The sequence below is a fragment of the Aedes albopictus genome, chromosome 2, assembly GCF_035046485.1.
Source record: "Aedes albopictus strain Foshan chromosome 2, AalbF5, whole genome shotgun sequence".
NCBI lineage: Eukaryota > Metazoa > Arthropoda > Insecta > Diptera > Culicidae > Aedes > Aedes albopictus.
In genome coordinates this window covers 317,057,508-317,080,457 of record NC_085137.1, presented here as the reverse complement: position 1 = coordinate 317,080,457, position 22,950 = coordinate 317,057,508, and the positions used below count along the sequence as shown (strand labels likewise).

At 36.9% G+C, this 22,950-nt stretch overlaps 1 protein-coding gene across 1 annotated transcript; it reads right to left on the bottom strand.

Annotated features, from left to right (window-relative positions):
* Positions 1 to 1,633: 1,633 nt before the first annotated feature.
* LOC109412548 (alcohol dehydrogenase 1-like) lies at positions 1,634 to 9,302 on the bottom strand. Its single transcript, XM_029878723.2, has 5 exons — positions 8,730 to 9,302; positions 8,432 to 8,665; positions 2,444 to 2,617; positions 2,222 to 2,370; positions 1,634 to 2,147 (listed from the first exon to the last, which is right to left on the bottom strand). The coding sequence occupies exons 1-5, from the start codon at positions 8,940 to 8,942 to the stop codon at positions 2,009 to 2,011; spliced, it is 909 nt and encodes a 302-aa protein (XP_029734583.2). The 5' UTR covers positions 8,943 to 9,302; the 3' UTR covers positions 1,634 to 2,008.
* Between the last annotated feature and the right edge of the window lie 13,648 nt (positions 9,303 to 22,950).

Sequence of the window (22,950 nt, the reverse complement as noted above, 5' to 3'; positions counted from 1 at the left end):
AACCGATTCTTTATCATTCGCTTCTAATAATCATGTTAGTTCACTGGTTCTAGGCACATAATAATACAATTTCAGCAAACAGAATGCTGTTTTAAGCATTCAGATATCAAAACATGCTGAGAAACAGGTTCTATTCCAGTTGGGATGTAACGCCAAGAAAAAGAAGGCACCCAATCAAACAAAGTTGTAATGCCCATTGAGTGTTATTAAATGGGTATAAGGATTCTTGATACATCCTGTACGAGTTAATGCGCAACACGCTAAAAAAATAACATTGAAAAGTTTTTGTTAGAAAAACTTTTTTTCCTTAAAAGTGCCCATCTTATGATGTATGGAGGAAAGTTAGGCAACAATATTGACTTTCTTGGAAAAAAAATTCAAAACATAAAAAAGTGGGCATTTTCTGTAAATTGACTTTTAATTTTAAAAATATATTTTATAGCGTGTAAAAATGTATTTAGAATTTTTTAAATATTTTTTCATGAAAGCTTGGACAATTCTCTAAAAGTCCCCCATACAACACTTTTCTATAGGTCTTGTCATTTTTTAGTTACATCGATTTTAAAAAATTCTTCGAAAAAAAGTTAGGCCCTCTTCATTTGTTACTCTTGAAAATTTTCGAAAATTTAAGTATGCAAAGTTGCTTATAAAAACCTAGTCTTTATGCCCACCAAGTTTCATTCGATTCTGAGAGGGTGTTGCCAACCACTGGTCGAGTTGGCGCGAAATTCGTCATAACATTATTGAAGATTATCTGAAATAATCTGTAACATAATGATTTGAATCGAAAAGTTTTCTTCGGAGACCGTCGTTATAATATTTAAAAATTCTTGGTTCACTTATTTTTATCCAGGTAATACAAAGTCTTATATGATGTTGCATAGCATGCTCCCATTTAACCGAGTGTAGAGTGTACGTATATCGCCTCCGCTTTAGCATTTTGTATGGAACATCATATACGATCGTGTGTTTGCTGGGTATTTAACACCGCAGAATTGCAACAAAAGACGTCCGAGCAGATAGCGGTTCAAACCTATACTACACGAACAGAAAGATCAATCGGAAAATACAGCACAACCAGTAACAACGCTCTATCAAGTGCTTGTCATGAATTGAGGAATTTCAGAAAGGATTCCTGGAGAAATTTCTGAAGCAGTTCGTACAGGAATTCCAGGGTAAATAAATTCTCGGAGACATTTTCAAAGGAGTTATTTAAGACATTTATGCGAATAACGTTAGTGTGTATGTCCATTGCTCAAAATATTGGCTTTTGAATCAACCATTCATATTTTGGAGACAGAGCTAGGGGGCTGTCCATTAATTACGTAAGGGAATTTTTGCGATTTTTCGACACCCCCTCCCCCCCCCCCCCTTGTAAGATTTTTTGTATGGGAAGCCAAATATTTTTGTATGGCGCGTAAGATCTCTCAAACCCCCCCTCCCCCTATAAACCCTTACGTTATTAATGGACAGCCCCTAGCGGCAAGCTAACGAGATAAGTGGTTTATTCTTTATTTAGCGAGAATTACTAATATATGCCTTTTGTCGAACTCAGTGTTCATGCAGTTTTTATATGTTTTGGTATATTTTGGTATATAATTTAAATAAAAACCAAATAAAAAATTTGGCTTCTATTTAATGTAAAATTCGATTTAATAGACATTTCGAAAATTGAAATGCCCACAATCGAGGTATACCTGTATTGAACACAAGCTTTGAAAAACGTCGGATGAAAACATAAGAATCTGTTTTAAGTTATTCCTCAAAAGACTGAAAGCCATAACCTCAACATACTTGTGTATGAAAAATACTATTTATTATATTGTCATTACTAATTGATAATACATATTGTGCCATACTACTACCCATACACACACAATACCTAGATATACATGTATTTCATGAATGAAATATGAAGATACATTTGAATTTAAGAATTAGTTCAACAAACAACTACAAGAAATGTGTTAAAATATTTCTTTTGTCAACGGAACTATATCATTTTCACCTATTTGGAGTCCTTTAGGTTCAAAAACTGATTTTCTGGAAGTTTCATCTTGTAAGTTCTGCCTTCATTTGCGATCCACACTGAACCATTTTCTCCGTCAAAAATGGCCTTAACAAGACACTCGCCGACGACGCTCGGACTGCAAATCACAGAAGATTTATTAACTCGCGGATTTTTTTTTTTTTTTTGCACAATGAAACTTCATTTACTAACCTTTGTGTTTGGTAATCCGACGGCTGTGATTCCTTCCGACAAAACAATAAATTTTCTTTCGCGTGAAACGTGGACAACAGTGCGGTATCCGTTTTCCCGGGGCAAATGGTAAGACATTTCACTCCCGTTTGGTTGTAGATTAGCTCGTCCTATTCAAGAGGGATAATTTCAATGAAATAAAACAGCATTTGAATGTTAATTAATTTAACAAATGCAACGTACACCTAGGCTTCGCGAAAACCCCGTTACACCAAACTTGGAAGCAGCGTATACGCACATCCACGATGGTTCCAGCCCTGCAATTGAAGAAACGTTCACAATCGTGCCACCCCTGCCACCGGGATGCTCCTTCGACATCAGCTTCATTGCCAACAGTGAACTGTTTATGACGCCTGTCTGAAAGTTTGTTCAAAATGTCAAATTTCCTATAGTTTTTATATTGATGTAGCACTTATTTTACATACTCTGCTTCTTGGATTGTATAGTAAGTGTTATCAGTAGTGTTATAGTACAGAAAAAGAAAAACGAAGTAATAGGGTAGCGAGCCACTTGGGCAGTGGTCGGTATTCTGGGCACTTTGCACTGTAAATCAGTCAATTCCAAACCAATTGACACAGAGAACAGACATCCAGGCTAGAACAAATTTCATCCAGAAAGTTGTGTAAGGATTTGAATTTTCACTTGAGTAAGGTTGCAAACCAATACACAATGACAACACTAACGCCGCCGAACATCATATTGCCACAGTCAGTGGTGAATTGAAACATTTCAAGTGGTGAGTTAAATTAGTATGGGAAATTAACCGATTGCAGCGCCACGCTATTGCCACTTGTGTTGGCGAAGAAATGATTCCTTACACAAAATTCAGATTGGACTTGGATGTCTGTTCTCTGTGCAATTGACTTGAATCTTTGAACACGGCTTGATACTATGCGTATCTCATCGCGTTTCAAAACTTGTGTCAATTGGCTGAGTTATAGCAGAAAAGTGCCCAAAATAGGAGCCCTACCGAGATGGTTCCACTTCCCTAATTCAAAAAAGGAAATAATTTCGTAAATAGTATCCTAGTTTCCCAGCTAACACGAAGTCTTATATGATGTTACATAGGATGCTAAAGTGGAGGCCATATACGTACACGCTCCCATTTACTAGCGTGTAAAGTGTACGTATATCGCCTCCACTTTTGCATCCTATGCAACATCATTTACGATCATGTGTTTGCTGGGTTTTATAAATACAAAAATAAAATTATCTTATTACAGCTTTGCACTAAAACAAAAAGAGGTAACATTATTTTTTATTGGTCTGAAGCAAAAACTGATGTAATCAAGATAGTGTAAAATGTGTATTTCAAAATTAGTGGAAATTATTGTCGATAAAGTTAAAAAAAATCTGTTCTGATAACTATCCTTAGGCCCCTTAGGGCTTCTCCTGGAATGTTTCAGTTTTAGAATTATTTTTGGGGCAGATTTCAAAACTGTTAAAAACAAATCTAGTTTCATATTTGTGTAAAAATAGGACGGAGTCATACGCTAGTTTCAAACTTTCAAACAAAACTGTTCGAATTTGTAAATTTGAAACGCCTGCTGAATGTAGCCAAGATACACTGAAAAAAATAACATATTATTCTTAATCACTTAACCTAATTTACAGCTCTATTGTCCACTGGGGCACTACGTGAGCAATTTCAATTGACGCCTGCACTTATATTTTGTACAGCGCCTAGATTCTATTCTACTTTATCGAACTGGTTGCCTTTCTGCTGCTTTCACTTTTTCTACTTTATACCTAGTAGAATGATGAGCACAAGGATGATGATGGGTGGCCGTTGTTCCTTTCCAGTCCGATTGGGGGTCCATTATGAGTAGCAGTTCGCCGATGTCCAGGTATCCGGGTCCGTTTGAGCCATAGGGCTCAGAAGAGGCTCAGTGCGAGTTGCTCTCGGGGGAAAAGCAACTGACGAAAAATTGGAAGTGCCGGGGCTGGGAATCAAACCCATGACCATCCACATATGAAGCGAACTATCCAACCATTTTTGTTTTTACCATGCCACATTTTAGTTACCATGACCATGAATATTGTACCAAGCACCAGCATCTGGGAATGACTACTATGTTTTTATCAGCCAGCTCAATTGTCATCGTTACTATTCAAACCGTTCAATTCTACTATGTCTGTGTGGCAAATTCTACTATGTCATTGTATACTATGCCTTTTTCATAGTTAACTTGAACAATAGGCCTGTCCAGCATTTCAAAAATGTTCTCTGATTCTCAAGTCCACCCCCATATTTTGATTGGCATCCAGAAAGAAGCAACTGGTCAAAATTTCAGCCAAATCCATTGAAATTAAGAGGTGCGTCAATTCAATTTTGTGTTTTTCGACTATTTTTTAACTTCAAAAAATCATAACTACGCTAAAACATGTCAAAACTTAATTCCTTTGGCAGAAATTGAAAGCTATACTTGTTTGCTACAACTTCTCCAAACAACGTGTACCAATAAAATTGAAGGAAACATGTGTAATTATCATATTTGTGATCAGAAAAACCTTAAAAAGTTGATTTTTTAATACATTTCGTTCTGGAACACCCTTCTTCTTCTTCTTGGTGTAACGTCCTCACTGGAACAAAGCCTGCTTCTCAGAGTGTTCTATGAGCACTTCCACAGTTATTAACTGAGAGCTTCCTCTGCCAATGACCATTTTGCTTGTGTATATCGTGTGGCAGACACGAAGATACTCTATGCCCAAGGAAGTCAAGGAAATTTCCTTTACGAAAAGATCCTGGACCGACCGGGAATCGAACCCGTCACCCTCAGCATGGTCATGCTGAATACCCGCGCGTTTACCGCCTCGGCTATATGGGCCCTTACACCCTAATATACGTAATAAGTTTGATACTTTAAAACGGCATCATATTCTCTCATGTTTTTGGGTTATTTGCTTCTTTGACACTAATGCTGTAGGAGTTGAGCAAAAAATATTAAAATTCGGGAAAGCCAAATGTGGCCTAAAAACTAGCTTTTTGGAGGCAATCACGTTGTGGCGCGAAATTGTACTGAACGTAGTAGCTTTGCTTCCTTGTAGTTTGCCTAGGCTACCCCCTACTACGGGTGATAACAAACAAGCGTGATGACAGGTGTTGGCTATCATATCAGTGCTGACGCGATGCCACTTTTTGCGCGCCAAAGCGTGATTGCACCCGAAAAGCTAGTTTTTAGGCCACATTTGGCTTTCACGAATTTTAGTAATTTTTGCTCAACTCCTACAGCATTAGTGTCAAAGAAGCAAATAACCAAATAACATTGGAGAATATGATGCCGTTTTGAAAAATCTAACTTATTACGTATATTAGGGTGTTCCAGAACGAAATCCATCAAAAAATCAACTTTTTAAGATTTTTCTTATTACAAATGTGATAATTACACATGTTTCCTTCAATTTTATAGGCACACGTTGTTCGGAGAAGTTGTAGCAAACAAGTATAGCTTTCAATTTCTGTCAAAAGAATTAAGTTTTGACATGTTTTAGTGTAGTTATGATTTTTTGAAGTTCAAAAATAATTGAAAAACACAAAATTGATTTGATGCACTTCTTAATTTCAATGGATTTGGCTAAAATTTTGACCAGTTACTTCTTTCAGGATGCCAATCAAAATATGGGGGTGGACTTGAGAATCAGAGAACATTTTTGAAAAGCTGGACAGGACTAATGAACAGGCAACTTTCTTGATAATTAAAATATGTCCGATGTTCACACGGTCGAGATCACGGTCAATCGTGTTTGTCTCAATATAATCTGTCCAACCCGTTTCAGTTGAAACAAAATTGAATTATTGGTAAGTTAATCGTTTATTTTACAAAATAAGTAAATTTTCTTATTGTTGCCTGATCCACCATAGGTAAACGGAAATTTAATGATCCATCGTTTTGTTCGTGGGTAAGATAATCGTCGATTCTTTCAATGAGAAAGATACATTTACAAATTCACTCAACAGGCGGAAAAATATGCAGATTACAAGCCGCAGAAAATCTGGGCAACGGAAGTATGGGATCAAGATCTTCAGCTTTAGGGAGCCCACGGCATTCCGGCCAGCTTCAACGGAGTTCTGGAGGAGATGAAATCCGTGAGAATTAGCGACAGTACGACGTTGGCGTTCCCGGTTAATCGAAAGTTGCCAGTGGGTAACGTTGCAGTCACCAGAACCACATTTTTCAACACTAGCTGCATTTTTATGGGCGAGGATGCAGCATGAAATGAAAACTCTGTGTCTCTCGCATTAGCTAATGTGTTACATTAATAAGAATTTGTTTGTTCATATAAATAAAATTCCTAAAAAGACACAAATCTCCAGATATTTCTAATTTGATTTTATTTTTTTGCAACATAAACAAAACCAAACAGATTTACAATATTACCATTACATAGTTATTGTTACCATGCATCCACGTTTTCTCCATAACCATAAAAATAGTAACCAATACCATATTACATTTTGCTGTCAAAAACATAGTAATTCGCACAATGGTATTGTAATATCAAAAATAAAACATGGTCTACCAAAATCAAGTAGTAAAGATGCTTTATTTTAATTCTATGAAATGGTACCGATTACCATGTTCCTTTTTTCAGTGTATAGTTCTAGAAGCATTTTAAAACTCCCTTAAATTTCTGGAGATGCCCTAATGACCTCATTTAAAAATCTTCCTAGGGTTTTTGTGCCATCAGTAATCTCATGCTCCCAATTTCATCCTATTCGAAAACAAGCGATTGCGGCACCGATTGATTCCGTTCTTTTTGTTTTCATGCGTGCTCACTTCTAACAAAAAATACAAAAATAAGAAACAAAACAAACGGTGCGTCAATCCTTTGATTTTCGTAGGATGAAAATGGGAGCCACATGCTTAATAAGGGAACCAATACCCTATGGGTAATTCTCGCTGAGACCGTCCCACTATTTACACCTTGTCTTCAAAAATGTTTAAGGTGCCGATTTTCTGAAAGCTCTCGCCTAAAAAGTAAGAAAAATGCATTTGGTTACTCATATTGATGGACCCCCCGTTAGTTAAAGCCACAACCATTTTTGCAGACCCCTCGATTTTGGTCAAATGGTGGCTCACTTAAACCGTTATAACTCGAAAGTTTCTCCAACAACCACCTCAAAACGAATTGTTGTTGAAAAGAGGAAAGATAGAGCTACTATTTACAATAATAAAAAGTTGGGTCGGCCATATTGATTTTGGCCGCCATCTTGGATTTTTATACCAAAACATTTCTTTCACCATGAGGGCAACCACCGATTTTCAAAATTTTTGCATAAATTGAAAGCTGGAACATTTATACATAACATATCAAAAATTTAGAGATGTCTTTTTCTTCTTTCAAAAGTTATCTGCAGTTTTGTAAATCAAGCCACGTTTTCTCCATACATTTCCTTGCGCACCGGCAACGACATGCAACAGCATCCGAGTTTACGCCTGCATGTATACACAAAGGCGCGTGCCGTAAAATTTGGCCAAATCGGAGGTTCGTTTCCGTTTTTGACTGTTTCTCAATGATGCGGGCATTATTTTTATAACTTTTTTAGTGTTTTGAAAAGCTTAAACCTTCAGCTTTCCATTAGTGGAATCAGAATTTAAATTCGTGTTCGTAAACACTGCGAAATAACACTGCATTTATGTAAACGGCCGGCACCGGGCCGGGTTCGCAAAAGTGGCATGATTTACGAAACGGCAGATAACTTTTGAAAGAAGAAAAAGACATCTCTAAATTTTTGATATGTTATGTATAAATGTCCCAGCTTTCAATTTACGCAAAAATTTTGAAAATCGGTGGCTGCCCTCGTGGTGAAAAAAATGTTTTGGTATAAAAATCCAAGATGGCGGCCAAAATCAATATGGCCGACCCAACTTTTTATTATTGTAAATAGTAGCTCTATCTTTCCTCTTTTCAACAACAATTCGTTTTGAGGTGGCTGTTGGAGAAACTTTCGAGTTATAACGGTTTAAGTGAGCCACCATTTGACCAAAATCGAGGGGTCTGCAAAAATGGTTGTGGCTCTAACTAACGGGGGGTCCATCAATTTGAGTAACCAAATGCATTTTTCTTACTTTTTAGGCGAGGGCTTTCAGAAAATCGGCACTTGAAACATTTTTGAAGACAAGGTGTAAATAGTGGGCCGGTCTCAGCGAGAATTACCCCTATACTCACCAAATTGACTGCAATCATCCGGTCTGGATCTCGCTCATCTAGAATTGCTACCGAGTTGACGAGCAAATCAATATACCTGAAGTTCTTCATCACCCGATTGCATAGCACATCGCTTAGGTTCGACTTATTTGCGATGTCACATGTTGCCGACAAAACGTCCGCAGATGTGTTGCAACGTTTAATGCTGGCTATGGTATCATGCGGAAGTTCATTCACGTCCAGGATGGCTAATTTCTGTGGAATGAAAAGATGTTACTTGGCAAAACGACATAGTAGATGTTCTATTCCATCAACTTACAGATAGTCCATTCATCAATAAATGTTTACAAATTTCCACGCCAATTCCGCCGGCTCCTCCAATGACAACGGCCGATTTACCATCAAGGGTCATCTTACTTGTAAGTTTGGGCAAAGAATTTTTAAAAGATGTTTCTTTTTCCAAAAATAGTGTGGTACTGACTGATAGTGAGAAACTTGAAATCTGTTGAATTATTTCAAAACAAAGTAACATAGGTACAATAATGTCATTGTTATCTCATGAAGCATGTAGAATTGCTACACAATAAATAACTAATGCAGATAAGGGCACCTACGAAAATAAACTGTAAACATAGGAAGACGCACTCGGAAGATTAGTGGATTTGATTTGCAAACAATTTCAGATGATGTGACTCAAATTGGGCTGTTCTTTTTCAATCTATATGCGTGAGCTTTCATGCTAATAGGTATGAAAGAAAAATCTTTGAAGAGGAACTTTGTCCCCCGAAAGAAAAACACCTGCCTACGAAGCATAGCTAATGCTAATCATACAAAGAATTAATTGAAGCAATAGGATGAATGTACCAATTGGTGGTGTTAGTAGTTGCTTGTAGTAAATTAATTGAATAAAATGATTAATCTAAGGACTGTATCGGAAATTAACTATAAACATTCAAAATGCTCTATCTCGACGCATGGTTGGTCTTTTCGTTTCGGTTCTTCTATGAAATCTTCGCAATATAGTTAAGATTAGAATAGCTTGAAGAAATTTGGAAAATGTTTAGTATTATTGTAAATATGGTTTTATGATTATACCACACAAAATAACAATCTGTACAATGCATTTTTTTTAATTTTTTTTAACGTTTCAAACATTTATAGCGAAACAAATTTGTACGGGGAAAAATCTGGAAAATAATGATTACTACTAGCAGTTATGTACACATAACATATCACTCAAAACCGACTTTTAAAAATCTTATTTTGGATAGAAAAACCTCCAACATTAAGAATATGGTCTATCCCAAAAAAACACCTACTTTTTGGTCGAACTTTGACGCTCCGTTTTAAATATCTTTAGAGGTTATAAAATTCCGTTCTCTGGTAAAACTACCTCTTCAATAGATTTAAATACATACCCAATCGAAAAAAATGCAAATTTTCAGCTTTATGTATTTTTTATTTGCGTAATCGTTCTTTGAAGACGCAGTAAAAAAGAGTTCCTCGAAAAATTGCCTTGTTTTCATTTTTAAGAATTGCCCTAAACTGCGGAGGGATTTTTTCTTGATAAAAATATTTTTCCTATACCATGAGCATTTTGAAAAAGAATATATTTGCGCAAAAATAAGAGAAAAAATTGAAAATTTTCCCACAGTTTTCGCAATTTTAAATTTTTAGGAGGTGTCCAAAATTTTAAAAACATATGCGCGGTCTTTGAGATAAAAGTCCAAGTTAAATGATTATTTTTTTAAAATCAGAACTGCCATTCTTTATTTAAGAGATTTATATAATATCTCCAAAAATAAAGTTATGATTATTTCGAACAGATTATTTTTCAGGCAATTGTGAACGTTTATAGTTAATTTCCGATACAGTCCTTATATATATAAAAATGAATTTCTGTCTGTCTGTCTGTCTGTCTGTCTGTCTGACCGCTATGCATTCGGAAACTACTGAACCGATCGGTGTGAAATTTTGTATGTGCGTATGTTTCAGGCCGGGGAAGGTTCTTAGCTTGGTGTGAGACCTCTCCGGTCTCTGGAACGGGGGGCTCCCATGCAGATGAGTTTTCGGGGCACTTCTCTAAGGAGCTGTGTATCAAAAAACACAGTAGGCAGGCAGTACGACGATTGCCGGGACAGCTATGTGCAATCACGGCATAAATATCACCGTGTGTGCAATAAACCTTTCAAAAGTGGTTCATTTTTTAAACTAAAGGCACACGAAATGGAACGTGAAACTCGCTTTTGACCCCAGGAGAATCTTGACGCTCCAGAAGGAAACCTCACTAGGCCCCAAGCAGCTGGTTTGAGCCGCGGACGCTTTCGGAGTGGGCAGAGAAGGACTCTTATGCTCCCGGGTCCCAGGGCGTTGTAAGTGTGGGGGAAATTTTCGGATGTGGGTGGTTCTGAAAAGTGGTTAAATTCGCTTAGTACTTACCTATTTTATTTCTATCTATTCTACAACAGGGTGGTAATGCGACGTGACAGGTATTATAGGTGGTAGCGTCGTAGCGTCAAGTGGTGTCCAGTAACTGGCACCACGTAGAACTTGACGGTCCGGCGAAGACAACGCTGGACTCCTCTGGACTCAAGCCAGAATACATGGTCTGGTGCTGCAGGTCAGACTTCTGGATTCTTCCAGACAAACTATTTGCTAAAAGCCCAGAATGCAACGGGACTCCAGACGAACTTCAGGTGGCCAATTATTTCACGTGACCGAAATACAAGAGTGGTAAAGGCTTCTGGTACAAAACCTTTCGGGATTATTTTAAAAATGACTCCAAGCACTGTGCTTGGGATTCCTCCAGAAATTTCTTCGGGAGTTGTGCCATGATTCCTCTGTGAATTCCTTCAGGGATTCGTCTAAAAATTCCTACAGGGATTCATCTAGGAATTCCTCTATAAAGTCCGCTAGAGATTTCGCTAAAAATTCATCCAGGTATTCCCCTAGATATACCTTAAGCAATTCCTCTAGAGATTCCACCAGGGGTTAATCAAGGAACTTCTCCAGGAATTCTTTCAAGGATTTGTCAAAGAATTCCTCCAGGGATTCTTCTTGAAAGTTCTCCAGTGATTCTTCAAGGAAACCCTCCAGAAATTCCTCTAGGGATTTCTCTAGAGATGACTCCATGAGATCCTTAGAAGATAGCTCAAGGAATTTCTCTAGAAATTATCTCAGGTATGTCTACTGGAATTCCTTCAGAAGCTCCTCCAGGAATTCCTTCAGGAGTTCCTCTAAGGATTGCTCTTGGAATTCCTCCACGAATTCTTTCAGAAATACCTCCAGGGATTTCTATACGGATTTCTCCAGGGATTTCCAGCCATTCCTTCTGGATTTAATTCTGGGACTCCTCCAGGAATGCTTTTAAGAATTCCACCAGGAATAACCCCAGAAATTCCTGCAGATATTAACTCAGGAATTCATGCAGAATTTACCTCAGGAATTCTGGATTTCATCCAGGCATTTCCTGCAGGATTGCCACCAAGAATACCTCCAGGAATCACCCCAAGAATTGATCCAGAAAATCCTCAAGGGCTTTCTTTTTGAAATTCTTTTAAGAATTTCTTCAGTAATTCCTCCAGGGTTTTTCCGGGAATTCTTCCAGGGTTTCCTTGAGGAGTTTTTTCCAGAAATTTCTCCTCCGGGTATTGCTCCAAGGATTCCTCTGGAGATTTCACCAGAAATTGGTTCATGGGATCCCTCCAGGAATCCCACCAGCATTTTCTCCAGGGATTCCTCTAAAGATTCTTCCAGAGATTCCTTCAGGAATTCCTTCGATAATTGCTCCAATAATTCATCCATATGTTCTTCTAAGATTTTTTCCTGGAATTCTTCCAGACATTACTCTGGAAATTGCTAATGGAATTTCTGCAGGGATTCCTCCAGGAGTTCTTCTGGAGATTTCTCAAGGATTCCTCGAGGAATTCCTCCAAGTATTCTTCTAGAGATAACTCATGAAATTCCTGTAGAAATTCCACTAGGGATTCCTCGAGGAATTTCTCCAGAAATTCTTTAAAGGATTTCTCCAGGGATTTCACCTGAAAGTTTTCCAATGATTCTTCATGAAAATCTTCCAGAAATTCCTCCAGGAGTTCTTCTAAAGATTTCTCGAGGATTCTGGGACTCCTCCAGGAATACCTTTAAGAATTCCACCAGGAATTACCCCAGAAGTTACCCCAGGAACTCCTGCAGATATTCCTTCAGGAATTCTCAAAGAAATTAAAGCAGTAATTCGTTCAGAAATTACAACGGCAATTTATCCAAGAAATCATTCTCCCGTACTTTATACACGCATTATTCCAAGAATCCAGGGATTCCTCCAGGAATTGGTTCAAGGGATTCCTTCAGTAATTTCACCAGGTTTTTCCAATAATTTCTCGAGGAATTTACCAGGAATACAATCAGGGATTCCACTAAAGGTTCTTTCTCAAGTAATTCATCCAGATATTCCCTGGGCAAAGGCACAACCTTGTGATCAGCTTGATTGCTGTCAGGTCTCGGGGCTTAAATGCATCTTTACTCTACAGAGAAAGATGCACACTCGTGGTGCCACCAAGAATCGATACTTTCCATGATCAGACAAAGAAGCTCTGGGGTCCTTTTTAGTTGTTTTTGATATATTTTATTTCTATTTGCAGGAAGGAAGTCGATACAAAATTTTCCTCCACTTTGTTATAATTATTAACTAAGCTTCTTAGTACTGAAGACACAAGAACAAGAAACACAAGAAACTAACCTAATCTGCTCACTGAAAATCAAGCATCGTTACCATTTTGTATGAAAATGGATTGCCGGTAGTTTTGCTTTGTCTGACACTGTATGTCCAAAATTCTTACTGCATTATTGGTACCATTTTTCAAAGGTAAATTACGTTGACTAAATAATTAACAACACACTCTTTCACAGCTCAATACAAAGTTAATCTCCCACCTTTCCTAATCCTTGAGGTTGCAATGCCTACTCCTAAATTCCACAGATTCAATGTTAGGAAGAAGTTTTTGATACCAACGCAGCTTGACATGACAAAAACTGATCACTTATTTAGTAAGATGGACAACTTAATTTATAACGACAAAGTAGATATCTTTACAAAGCCAACGTGTGATCAATACTCAATTCTTAAAATACATTATTGACGTCAATGAGTTCTATCTGATACTTTGGACAAACATTTATCATTTCTTACTAGCTGAACTGAAAACTCATAAAAAACATCATACTCAATGAGTATTACTCATCTGACCGAATATACAAATTTTTGTTGATCTCTAGGTAATATTAAAGCATGACAGAAAGATAAAAGAAATTTTGTTAGACGCTTCTTTTTGATAACGACATGATTAGGATTACATCATACTTAATTGAACTTCAATGAAAATTCCTATAACTTTTCTATGGTCTATAACTCAAATTTTAGTATTGAAATATAATTTAAAATATAATTTTCTCTTTTTTAATTCAGAATAGTTGATCTTATTTATTATTCTATGAATTAATTGCATTTTAAATCAAGAAGTGTATCACATACTTTTCGTCTTTGATAATTACCATTATTTTTTTATTTGGATATAATAATAATTAACAATGATGATCAACAAAATTTTTAAAATTTCGTAGTATTATTTGCATTATTGTGCCAAGTCTAATCCAACCCCTTTCCCCAACCCATACCATTACCCATCCGATGGTGTTCATGTGGTCCGCACGGACTATTACGGCCATTACCCCTCCTTGATCTTCGGCTTTGGATTGACTTGCGCTCTTATTGCCCCACCAAACGCTGCAAAATGAAAATGAAATGAAAAAGTAATTCATCCAGATATTCATCCAAGAATTCTTCATGGAATTACACCAGAAATATTTCTGGGAATTTCTCTATGAATTTATTAAAAAAGCTGTCTGTCTGTCTGACCCTTATGCATTCGGAAACTACTTATCCGATCGGTGTGAAATTTTGTAGGTAGATATTTTTGGGCCAGGGAAGGTTCTTAGCATGGTGTGAGACCTCTGTGGTTTCTGGAACGGGAGGCTCCCATACAGATAACTTTCAAGTCACACTGTTCCATTTTCTACATGGACCAACTGCTAAAATTTACAACATACCAAAATGTTTCCTTCTTTTTATCGAAGGTTTTTCTTTCGAGTGGCGCTGTTGTGTAGTTGGTGTGGTTGTGTGAGGCAGTTGAACTGTAAGTTCTATAGTCGAGTTGTCCGTTTAAGTTACATTGATAAAAGCAACCATCCTTTCTAAGGAACACTTCAGTTCACTTCAGTTCAGTTTCTGGCATCACTGGATTTATCATATGCTGCTTTTTTTCGGTGCTCGTAAAGACTTCGTTGTTTTTGCGGTGAAAACATAGAATATTTTAAGTAATTGTGTAGCGTTGGATGGCGCATATTCGACAGCAGAGATTCCCCTCGTCGTCTATGAAAAGCATAAGTATCTTTCGAGTTATTAGCAATTTTCCAAAAGCATATAGACCCATTTCGTAAAACAATAGGAGAGCATACCTTGATCAGTTCACAACGATAGTTGGTGCTACCCATTGCTTTTTGTCGTAGTCAATATACAGATCGCAACTCGGGTGTATAAGAGGGTATTGTGCAATACCACTACTGTTCTGCTGTGTTGTTTACAATGTCGGATCAAGAGAACGATATCATTTGTTATGATTGCGAGAAGGTTGAAACAGATGCACGCCTTGTGATTGAATGCATGAATTGCTGCAGGTCCATACATTTCCGTTGCCGGAAGATGTTTGGTAATGCAGTCAAGAAGGCTAGGAGAAAGGACTTCGTGTGTTCGGTTGAGTGTGCCGATATATTTTCGCGTGTCGGTTTGGGTCGGGGCTCTGATGATGAAATTATTTATCAGCTGCGATGTTTGGCGGAATCAATAAAGCAGTCACAAGTAGAAGCGATTCAACTCAAGTCTGCTATTGACCAAACACGAATGCAAGTTGTTGGTCTACTCGAAAAATCGAATCTTGTCGAGAGTTCACAACGATTCATGTCAAATCGTTTTGAATCTCTTCAGGGAGATTTTCAAGCGTTCAAAGTTGTTTTTGACGGGTTCAGAGATGAGAGCGTTGATGCTCAGTCTGTTCTTTCAAAGCGGTGCGAGGTACAGGCTGCGCTTGCAGCAAAGGTTGGTCATTTGGAATCTGAATTGCATAGGATGAGGTTGGCATCAGTATCGAAGAATGTTGTTGTGTTGGGTCTGCCTATGATCAATGAGGAGAATACTCGTGAACTTGTGTTGAAATTGAGTGTTACCGTTGGTTGCAATTTCGACAAAAGCGCTATTACTCATGTAAGGCGATTGTTTGAGAAATCTAAAGGGCGTATACCTCCCATAATAGTGACCTTTTCCAATTACAGTGCAAAAAAGGAGTTTTTGCAACGACAACGTGAATTGAAGGCTGCAGCGTTAACTGAGGCCTTCAGTGGCAAAGATAACAGAATAACTATACGCGATGAGCTAACCTTGTCTACTAGGAAACTGCTACGTGAAACTATCTCTTTGAAGTCTGTCCTAAATGTGAAGTATGTGTGGCCGGGACATGGTGGGAAGATTTTGCTACGAAGGTTCGGAAGTAATCGGGTAATACAGATTTCCAGTAGGCAAGAGCTACATGCGTTAAAGTTGACACCTTCAAGCATCCGTTTAAATGATAATTGATTTTTTTTTATGTTTCCAGTTGATATCCAATTGATTAATTGTTTTAAAAATGGAGAATTTTTATATTGATAATATCCAATTATTAAATAAGAACCTTCAAACCGTTCCGAAACGCCGTGCCAATCTTAAAGTGTTGCAGATAAACATCCGATCAATGAACGATCCTGAAAAATTTGATGCTATCAAGGAGTTTTTGGAACTTTACAGTGGGAGCGTAGACGTTTTGGTTATTGGAGAAACGTGGGTTAAATCTAATCGCATAGGACTTTTTCAATTAGATGGATACAGAGGCCTTTTTTCATGCCGCGATGATGTTCAAGGAGGCGGTTTAGCTGTGTATGTACGTGACACCATAGCGTTTGACGAAATGGTTAATGTCCATGATCGCGGTTTCCATCATATTCATATACGATTGAACGTATCATCATCACCTTTTGATATACATGCTGTATATAGACCTCCTTCATACATCTACTCGGAATTTCTGAAAATTTTAGATAATATATTCTCGAATCAGCAAAACAGTAAATATTGCATGTTGATCGGTGATGTAAACTTTCCTGTTAATCGTACGAACTGCCCTATGGTTCAAGCGTATAACCAGCTATTGAAATGTTATAATTTTGTAATTACCAATACCTTTCCAACAAGGCCTGCAAGCAAAAATGTGTTGGATCATGTTGTTTGCTCCGATGCTCTTTTGGGTTGTGTTGTTAATGAAACCCTACCAACTGACTTCAGTGATCATTGTTTCGTGCTCTCATCCATATGTTTAAAAAACCCGGTTCAGAAGGTCAAACTTGAAAAAGTGATTGTGGATCACTCAAAACTCAATGAGATGTTTAATTTAGCTATGGAAACTGTTCCTGACAGCTCGGCGGAAGATAAGTTAAACTATGTTCTGCAAACATACCAAGATTTACATCGTCAGTGTTCTAGAACTGTCGTGGTACATGCGAAAGTAAAAAATCACTGCCCATGGATGTCTTTCAATCTTTGGAAGTTGCTGCAAATCAAAGATAACATTTTGAAAAGGAGTAGAAGAAATCCGGACAACATGCATTTGAAAGGCTTGCTGAATCACATCTCTAAAAAAGTTGTTCAAGAAAAACGTTGGGCAAAAAAAACCTATTATGAAAAACTGTTTGAGACGAAGAATCAAACTTCCATTTGGCGAAATATCAACGAGCTGTTGGGACGTAAGCATAGTAGAGATAGAATCACCCTTCGTATTGAAAATGAAGTAACAGATGATGCATCAACAGTAGCGGAAAGTTTCAATAAGTTTTTTAGTACTATAGGTCCCCAGCTAGCGTCCACTATCAAAAGTAGTAGAAATGTGAACAAATTCAGAACCCTTAATCCTGTAAGTCAATCGATTTTTTTGCAACCTGCCACGCTTCAGGAAGTTATTTTAAAAATAAAAGATTTGGATATCAAAAAAAGCTGTGGATTAGATGGAATTTCGTCCACTTTTATGAAGACTCATCATATGTTTTTCGCAACACTATTAATGGATGTTTTTAATGAAATTATAATTTCTGGATGCTTTCCAAACTGCCTAAAAAATGCTCGTGTGATTCCATTATTCAAATCTGGGGATAAAATGGAGGTGAATAATTATAGGCCCATATCCATACTGCCGGTTATGAGTAAAATACTAGAAAAATTACTGATTAGCAGATTGACAGGCTTTCTCAACCAAAACGATGTTCTTTATAAACATCAATTTGGCTTTAGAACTGGTTCAAGCACTTGGATAGCTGCATCTGAGTTGGTTGACAGCATCTATGACTGTATGGATACGAAAAAAAGTATGGGAGTAATCTTTTTGGACCTAAAAAAAGCCTTCGACACAATAGACCACACAATTTTGCTTCACAAATTGGATTGCTATGGCATTCGCGGAAAGGCTAACGATTTGATCAAGAGTTATTTGAGTGGTAGGAGTCAACAGGTCTTTATAAACGGAGTGCTTAGCTCCAAGCAACCTGTGTCGGTGGGAGTCCCTCAAGGCAGTAATTTGGGGCCATTGCTGTTTCTTTTGTACATAAACGACATTTCAAGATTGAAGCTTCATGGTAAACCTCGACTTTTCGCCGATGACACGTGTCTCTCGTACAGTGCTTCTAACCCTGATCAGATGATTGCTTGGATGACTGCTGATGTGTGCCTGCTTCAGGAATATTTTGATGAAAACTTACTATCACTTAATCTCACCAAAACCAAATAGGGTATCGGGATGCTTCGTTGGCATAGTCCCCTCGTTCGGCCTATCTTAACGTTAACCAAAAACTCAAACAAACATGCCGAACTGGATATCGGAAAAGCTTTGCGCCAAACAACTGTAACATTTCGTTTCAATTTTAGCACTTTGGAGTATTAAAACTGTATGAAAATGTCACTTTGTTTAGCTTCTGTAGACGCCATGATTCTTCGGCTAAGTGGGTAGTCTATACACATGATCATAAATGGAATGATTCTGGAATATTTCGAATTGCCTTTTCAATAACTGAACATTTGATGCGACGGTCAAAGATGCTAGTTTGAATTTGTATGTTTGTTTTTAACGAATAATAACTATTTTACAATTTACATGTGGGCCGAATATTGAGGACATTTTTTTCACTATGTACCCAAATCTTGGCCCATCAGTAAAGTGACGTCAAAAACACCGATAAAGTGACGCCAACAACATTGCTTGCGTAAGAACCAGAAAGAACGAACAGAAAAATAGATTTTGTGTGCGGTGACTGTAAAAATATAACACAATAATCGGGTTGCATTGTTTTTGTTACTAAAAATAAAGAACTTTAGTTTGAGTGATTTATTTATAGTTTTTTGAAAATTTGGCTCCGAAAATGTAATTTGAAAGTATGATTGGTGAACAAACAGAGATAATGCCTCAGCAGAAATATTGAAAAAATGAGATAATAAGTGGTTCTAGTGCATGGAAAGCAATAGGCCAACGTTGTATCCACTAATAGGCCCACTTTTGTACCATAGACCAACGTTGCATACCATCACATCGAATCTTTTCAACTTTGTTAAGTAAATTCTTGAATATTTACGTTAGTTTACTTCCAATTGGTGAAACATGCATTGCCTAGAGTGCGTAATAGGGTCAACATATTATTTCTAGTGCTATTAATTCATGAGTTATGGTCAAAATTGTCAAGGCGGTTTGCAAATTAGGCCAAGGAATGATCCATATACCCTATATGGTTTTCCAACTTCAACGATCAAGTGCAGAGCATCATGATGAACTCATTGTTAACTCAACCAAAATCGAAAAAGTAGACGCCTTTAAATACCTCGGGCTGATATTTGATCCTTTTCTGAAATGGAACACACATATCGAGAAGCTTTCTAGTGAATTAGGTTCATTTTGCGGTATTCTATGGAAATTATGCAAATTCGTTCCTCGGAAACAGCTCATCAGCATGTACCACGCTTTTATACAATCGAAGCTTCAATATATGGTCTCTATTTGGGGTTCTGCTGCGAAAAACAAGTTGAAACCACTTCAATCTATACAGAATCGCTGCATTAAGGCTGTATACAATAAGGACAGATTGTTTTCAACAGAAACGTTATATACAGAAGCTGATCTTTCAATTCTCCCTATTATGGCCTTAAAGGAGATTCAAACAGTCTGCAATATGCATAATCTTTTGCACAATCAACAAGCACACCATAACATTGTATTGTCGCAACGTGATCATCCACATTACACTCGTAATAGAGATCAACTGTTTGTATCTCGATGTAGAACCGAAACTGGGAAAAAATCTTTTAACTACTACGGAAAAACTCGCTATAACTTATTACCACCTAGCATAAAAAACCAATTGAACTTCCAGAAGTTTAAACAACTTGTTAAAAGTCATGTTAAAGCCGATGTTCGACAATTTATTTTGTAAATTAATCATAAATCTAGTATTGTTAGTAACTTAACCGTCCAATATCCCTTTAAAAGAGGAAAAGTCCTCACTAGGGATATCATCAATCAAAACTAATTACTTTCTTATAATTGTATTTTTTTCGTTTTTCGATTTCTATTCCTTTGACGTCCTCTTAGCACCGTTGATTGATGCGCCCACAAAAGTCACTACAACTCTATAAAACTGGAAATCCAAGGTGGTAATCACATCATAGCACCGCGCAATACATGAGGACTTCAGATGATATCAGGACAGTTTAAGCAATGGTTGTGGAGGATGTTTACGGAAAAGAAGTTACGTTTAAATTATCAATGAATAATGTATTAATGTTAAAAAAAGAAATAATAAATGTTTGTTTGTTAAAAAAAAAAAAAAAAAAACCAAACCACCAACCAGTATTCTTTATCTGAGACAAATGTACTAAATGGAAGATAACGTGGCTCTGGAGCCGGGCTGCCGAGGTTTATACAAATGAGTTTACATACTTTTTGGAGCCATACAACTAATTATTAATGAAATGATCAACAAGATTTTTCAACGGTTCAATTTGTCCTCATGGTGAGTGGCTATGTTTACAAGTAGAACAAGTTAAGAAAATTAACAAAAACATTAGAAAAACTGTACAAGAGCAACAATTAAAATGGGCAATACAAGGTTTGCCGGGTCAGCTAGTAAATTAAAATGAAAAGTCGAAATAGTATCATATCAAATCGCTAGCAAAAATAAGAAGACGGACTTGGTGGTCTATTGGCTGCCGCTTCTGATTCATATGCAGAAGGGCCTGGGTTCAATCCCTGGATCGTCCCTTTCCTTCTACTTTGTATCTAAATCGCTAGTCGTGTTTGCAAATGCCATTCGTTGTTTTCTGCAACGAAAAGATTCGTGATGTGCCAGAGCTCGTTTCGTAAAAAATCACTTAATACAAAATAAACAGGTTGAACAGCAAAGTTGTTCAGAATACTCATGACCCTTAAAAAGTGATTTGTTTAGTACGCAATTCTACCGCAACGTGGAACTAGTGTCATTTATAATAGAGCATTTTCACATATTTATCTCATAATCCAGACCAGAAAAGTTGTGCAGTGGAGTCATGACTCTTAAATAGTGAAATGTTCAGCACCATGTAGCTATAAGTATTCTACATAACTGTACTGAAGACAGGAACTTTCTAGGTGGTCTGGATCATGAGATAAAACATGTGTAAATGCTCTACTTCAAATGCACACACTAGCGCCACGTTGCGGAATTGCGTACTAAACATTTTAACATTTACGAGCCATGACTCCTCCAATCAACTTTGCTGAAGGCACTCACTTTCTAGATGGCCTGGATCATGAGATAAAACATGTGGAAAGGCTCTGTTTACTCTACTAAATACTACAAGTTATCCGAGCAATACTACCGAAAACCGCAACTTGGTAGAAGCTATACATTTCCAGATATAGTGTCTTGAATGGTGCGATTTTCAGGTGATGCAAACCTTTTTGGTGGTGCTGCAATATTCAATTGGGGTATTGTAATACTAGATGAAGCGACTCCATATTTATGGCAGCTAGTGTACACTCAGTAGCAAAAAAAAAGCCGAGCTGATTTTTTCTCCTAAAATGCGTCATGTTCAATCTGCTGCAACTTTGGCAATTATCAATATTTTTGGCTGAAAATTTTACCACTTCATCGTCAATATATTGATAATGTATGGACAAAATTTCAAATTAATACAAATTTTATATTTTGAGTTATAACAACTTATATGAAAAAATCCATTTTTGGACATACCTTTTACAAAAATCCGTATTTCAGTGGAAATTTTAAGTAGCTTCATAAAAATTTCACTGCAGCGTCAGTAAATATAGGAAATGTTGTGGTCAAAATTTGAAATGTTTTCATCAAGCGGTTTGGGCCACAGAAATCGTCAAAGTTGAAGTACCACTGTGGGTGTCTACAATTTTCACTCCATATTGACCACGCTGAAACACCGGTGCAGAAAAAAAGCCGAGGTCAATCCGTTCCATTAATGTTTAGATCTAAGTTTCAATAAACAATCCATATTATCCATATTACATATTTTCATAAATTTTCGTGTGGTTTGCTAGTTGTTTATGACATTCTACACGTAACACATAGTGCGTTACGCGTTACACGTAATGCGTTACAAACATACATATGTTAGTGAACATATACAAGTAGTTTGTATAATTTACAAATTTTGGCTATTGTTAAAACCTTAACATAAGCAAACAAGTGATGTTACATGCCTTTCTATATCATACTTTGTGGTTCTAAATTGTACCCCACAACTTGTTTACTTATAATTGTTTTTTACAGTTGCCAAAATTTGTAAATTATACAAACTACTTGTATATGTTCACTAACATATGTATGTTTGTAACGCATTACGTGTAACGCGTAACGCACTATGTGTTACGTGTAGAATGTCATAAACAACTAGCAAACCACACGAAAATTTATAAAAATTTGTCATATAATATGGATTGTTTATTACAACTTAGATATAAACATTAATGGAACGGATTGACCTCGGCTTTTTTTCTGCACCGGTGTTTCAGCGTGGTTAATATGGAGTGAAAACTGTAGGCACCTACAGTGGTACTTCAACTTTGACGATTTCTGTGGCCCAAACCGCTTGATGAAAACATTTCAAATTTTGACCACAACATTTCCTATATTTACTGACGCTGCAGTGAAATTTTTATGAAGCTTCTTAAATTTTTGACTGAAATACGGATTTTTGAAAAAGGTATGTCCAAAAATGGATTTTTTCATATAAGTTATTATAACCCAAAATGTATCATTTGTATCAATTTGAAATTTTGTCCATACATTATCAATATATTGATGATGATGTGGTAAAATTTTCAGCCAAAAGTATTGATAATTGACAAAGTTGCAGC

Excerpts from the sequence above, each read along its gene's own strand:
- LOC109412548 (XM_029878723.2), bottom strand. The coding sequence starts at position 8,942 with ATGTTACTTTGTTTTGAAATAATTCAACAGATTTCAAGTTTCTCACTA. Across the intron at positions 2,371-2,443 it reads GGTTTTCGCGAAGCCTAGGT|GACGAGCTAATCTACAACCA; the intron begins GTACGTTGCATT and ends CCTCTTGAATAG. Across the intron at positions 2,148-2,221 it reads TCGGATTACCAAACACAAAG|TCCGAGCGTCGTCGGCGAGT; the intron begins GTTAGTAAATGA and ends TGTGATTTGCAG.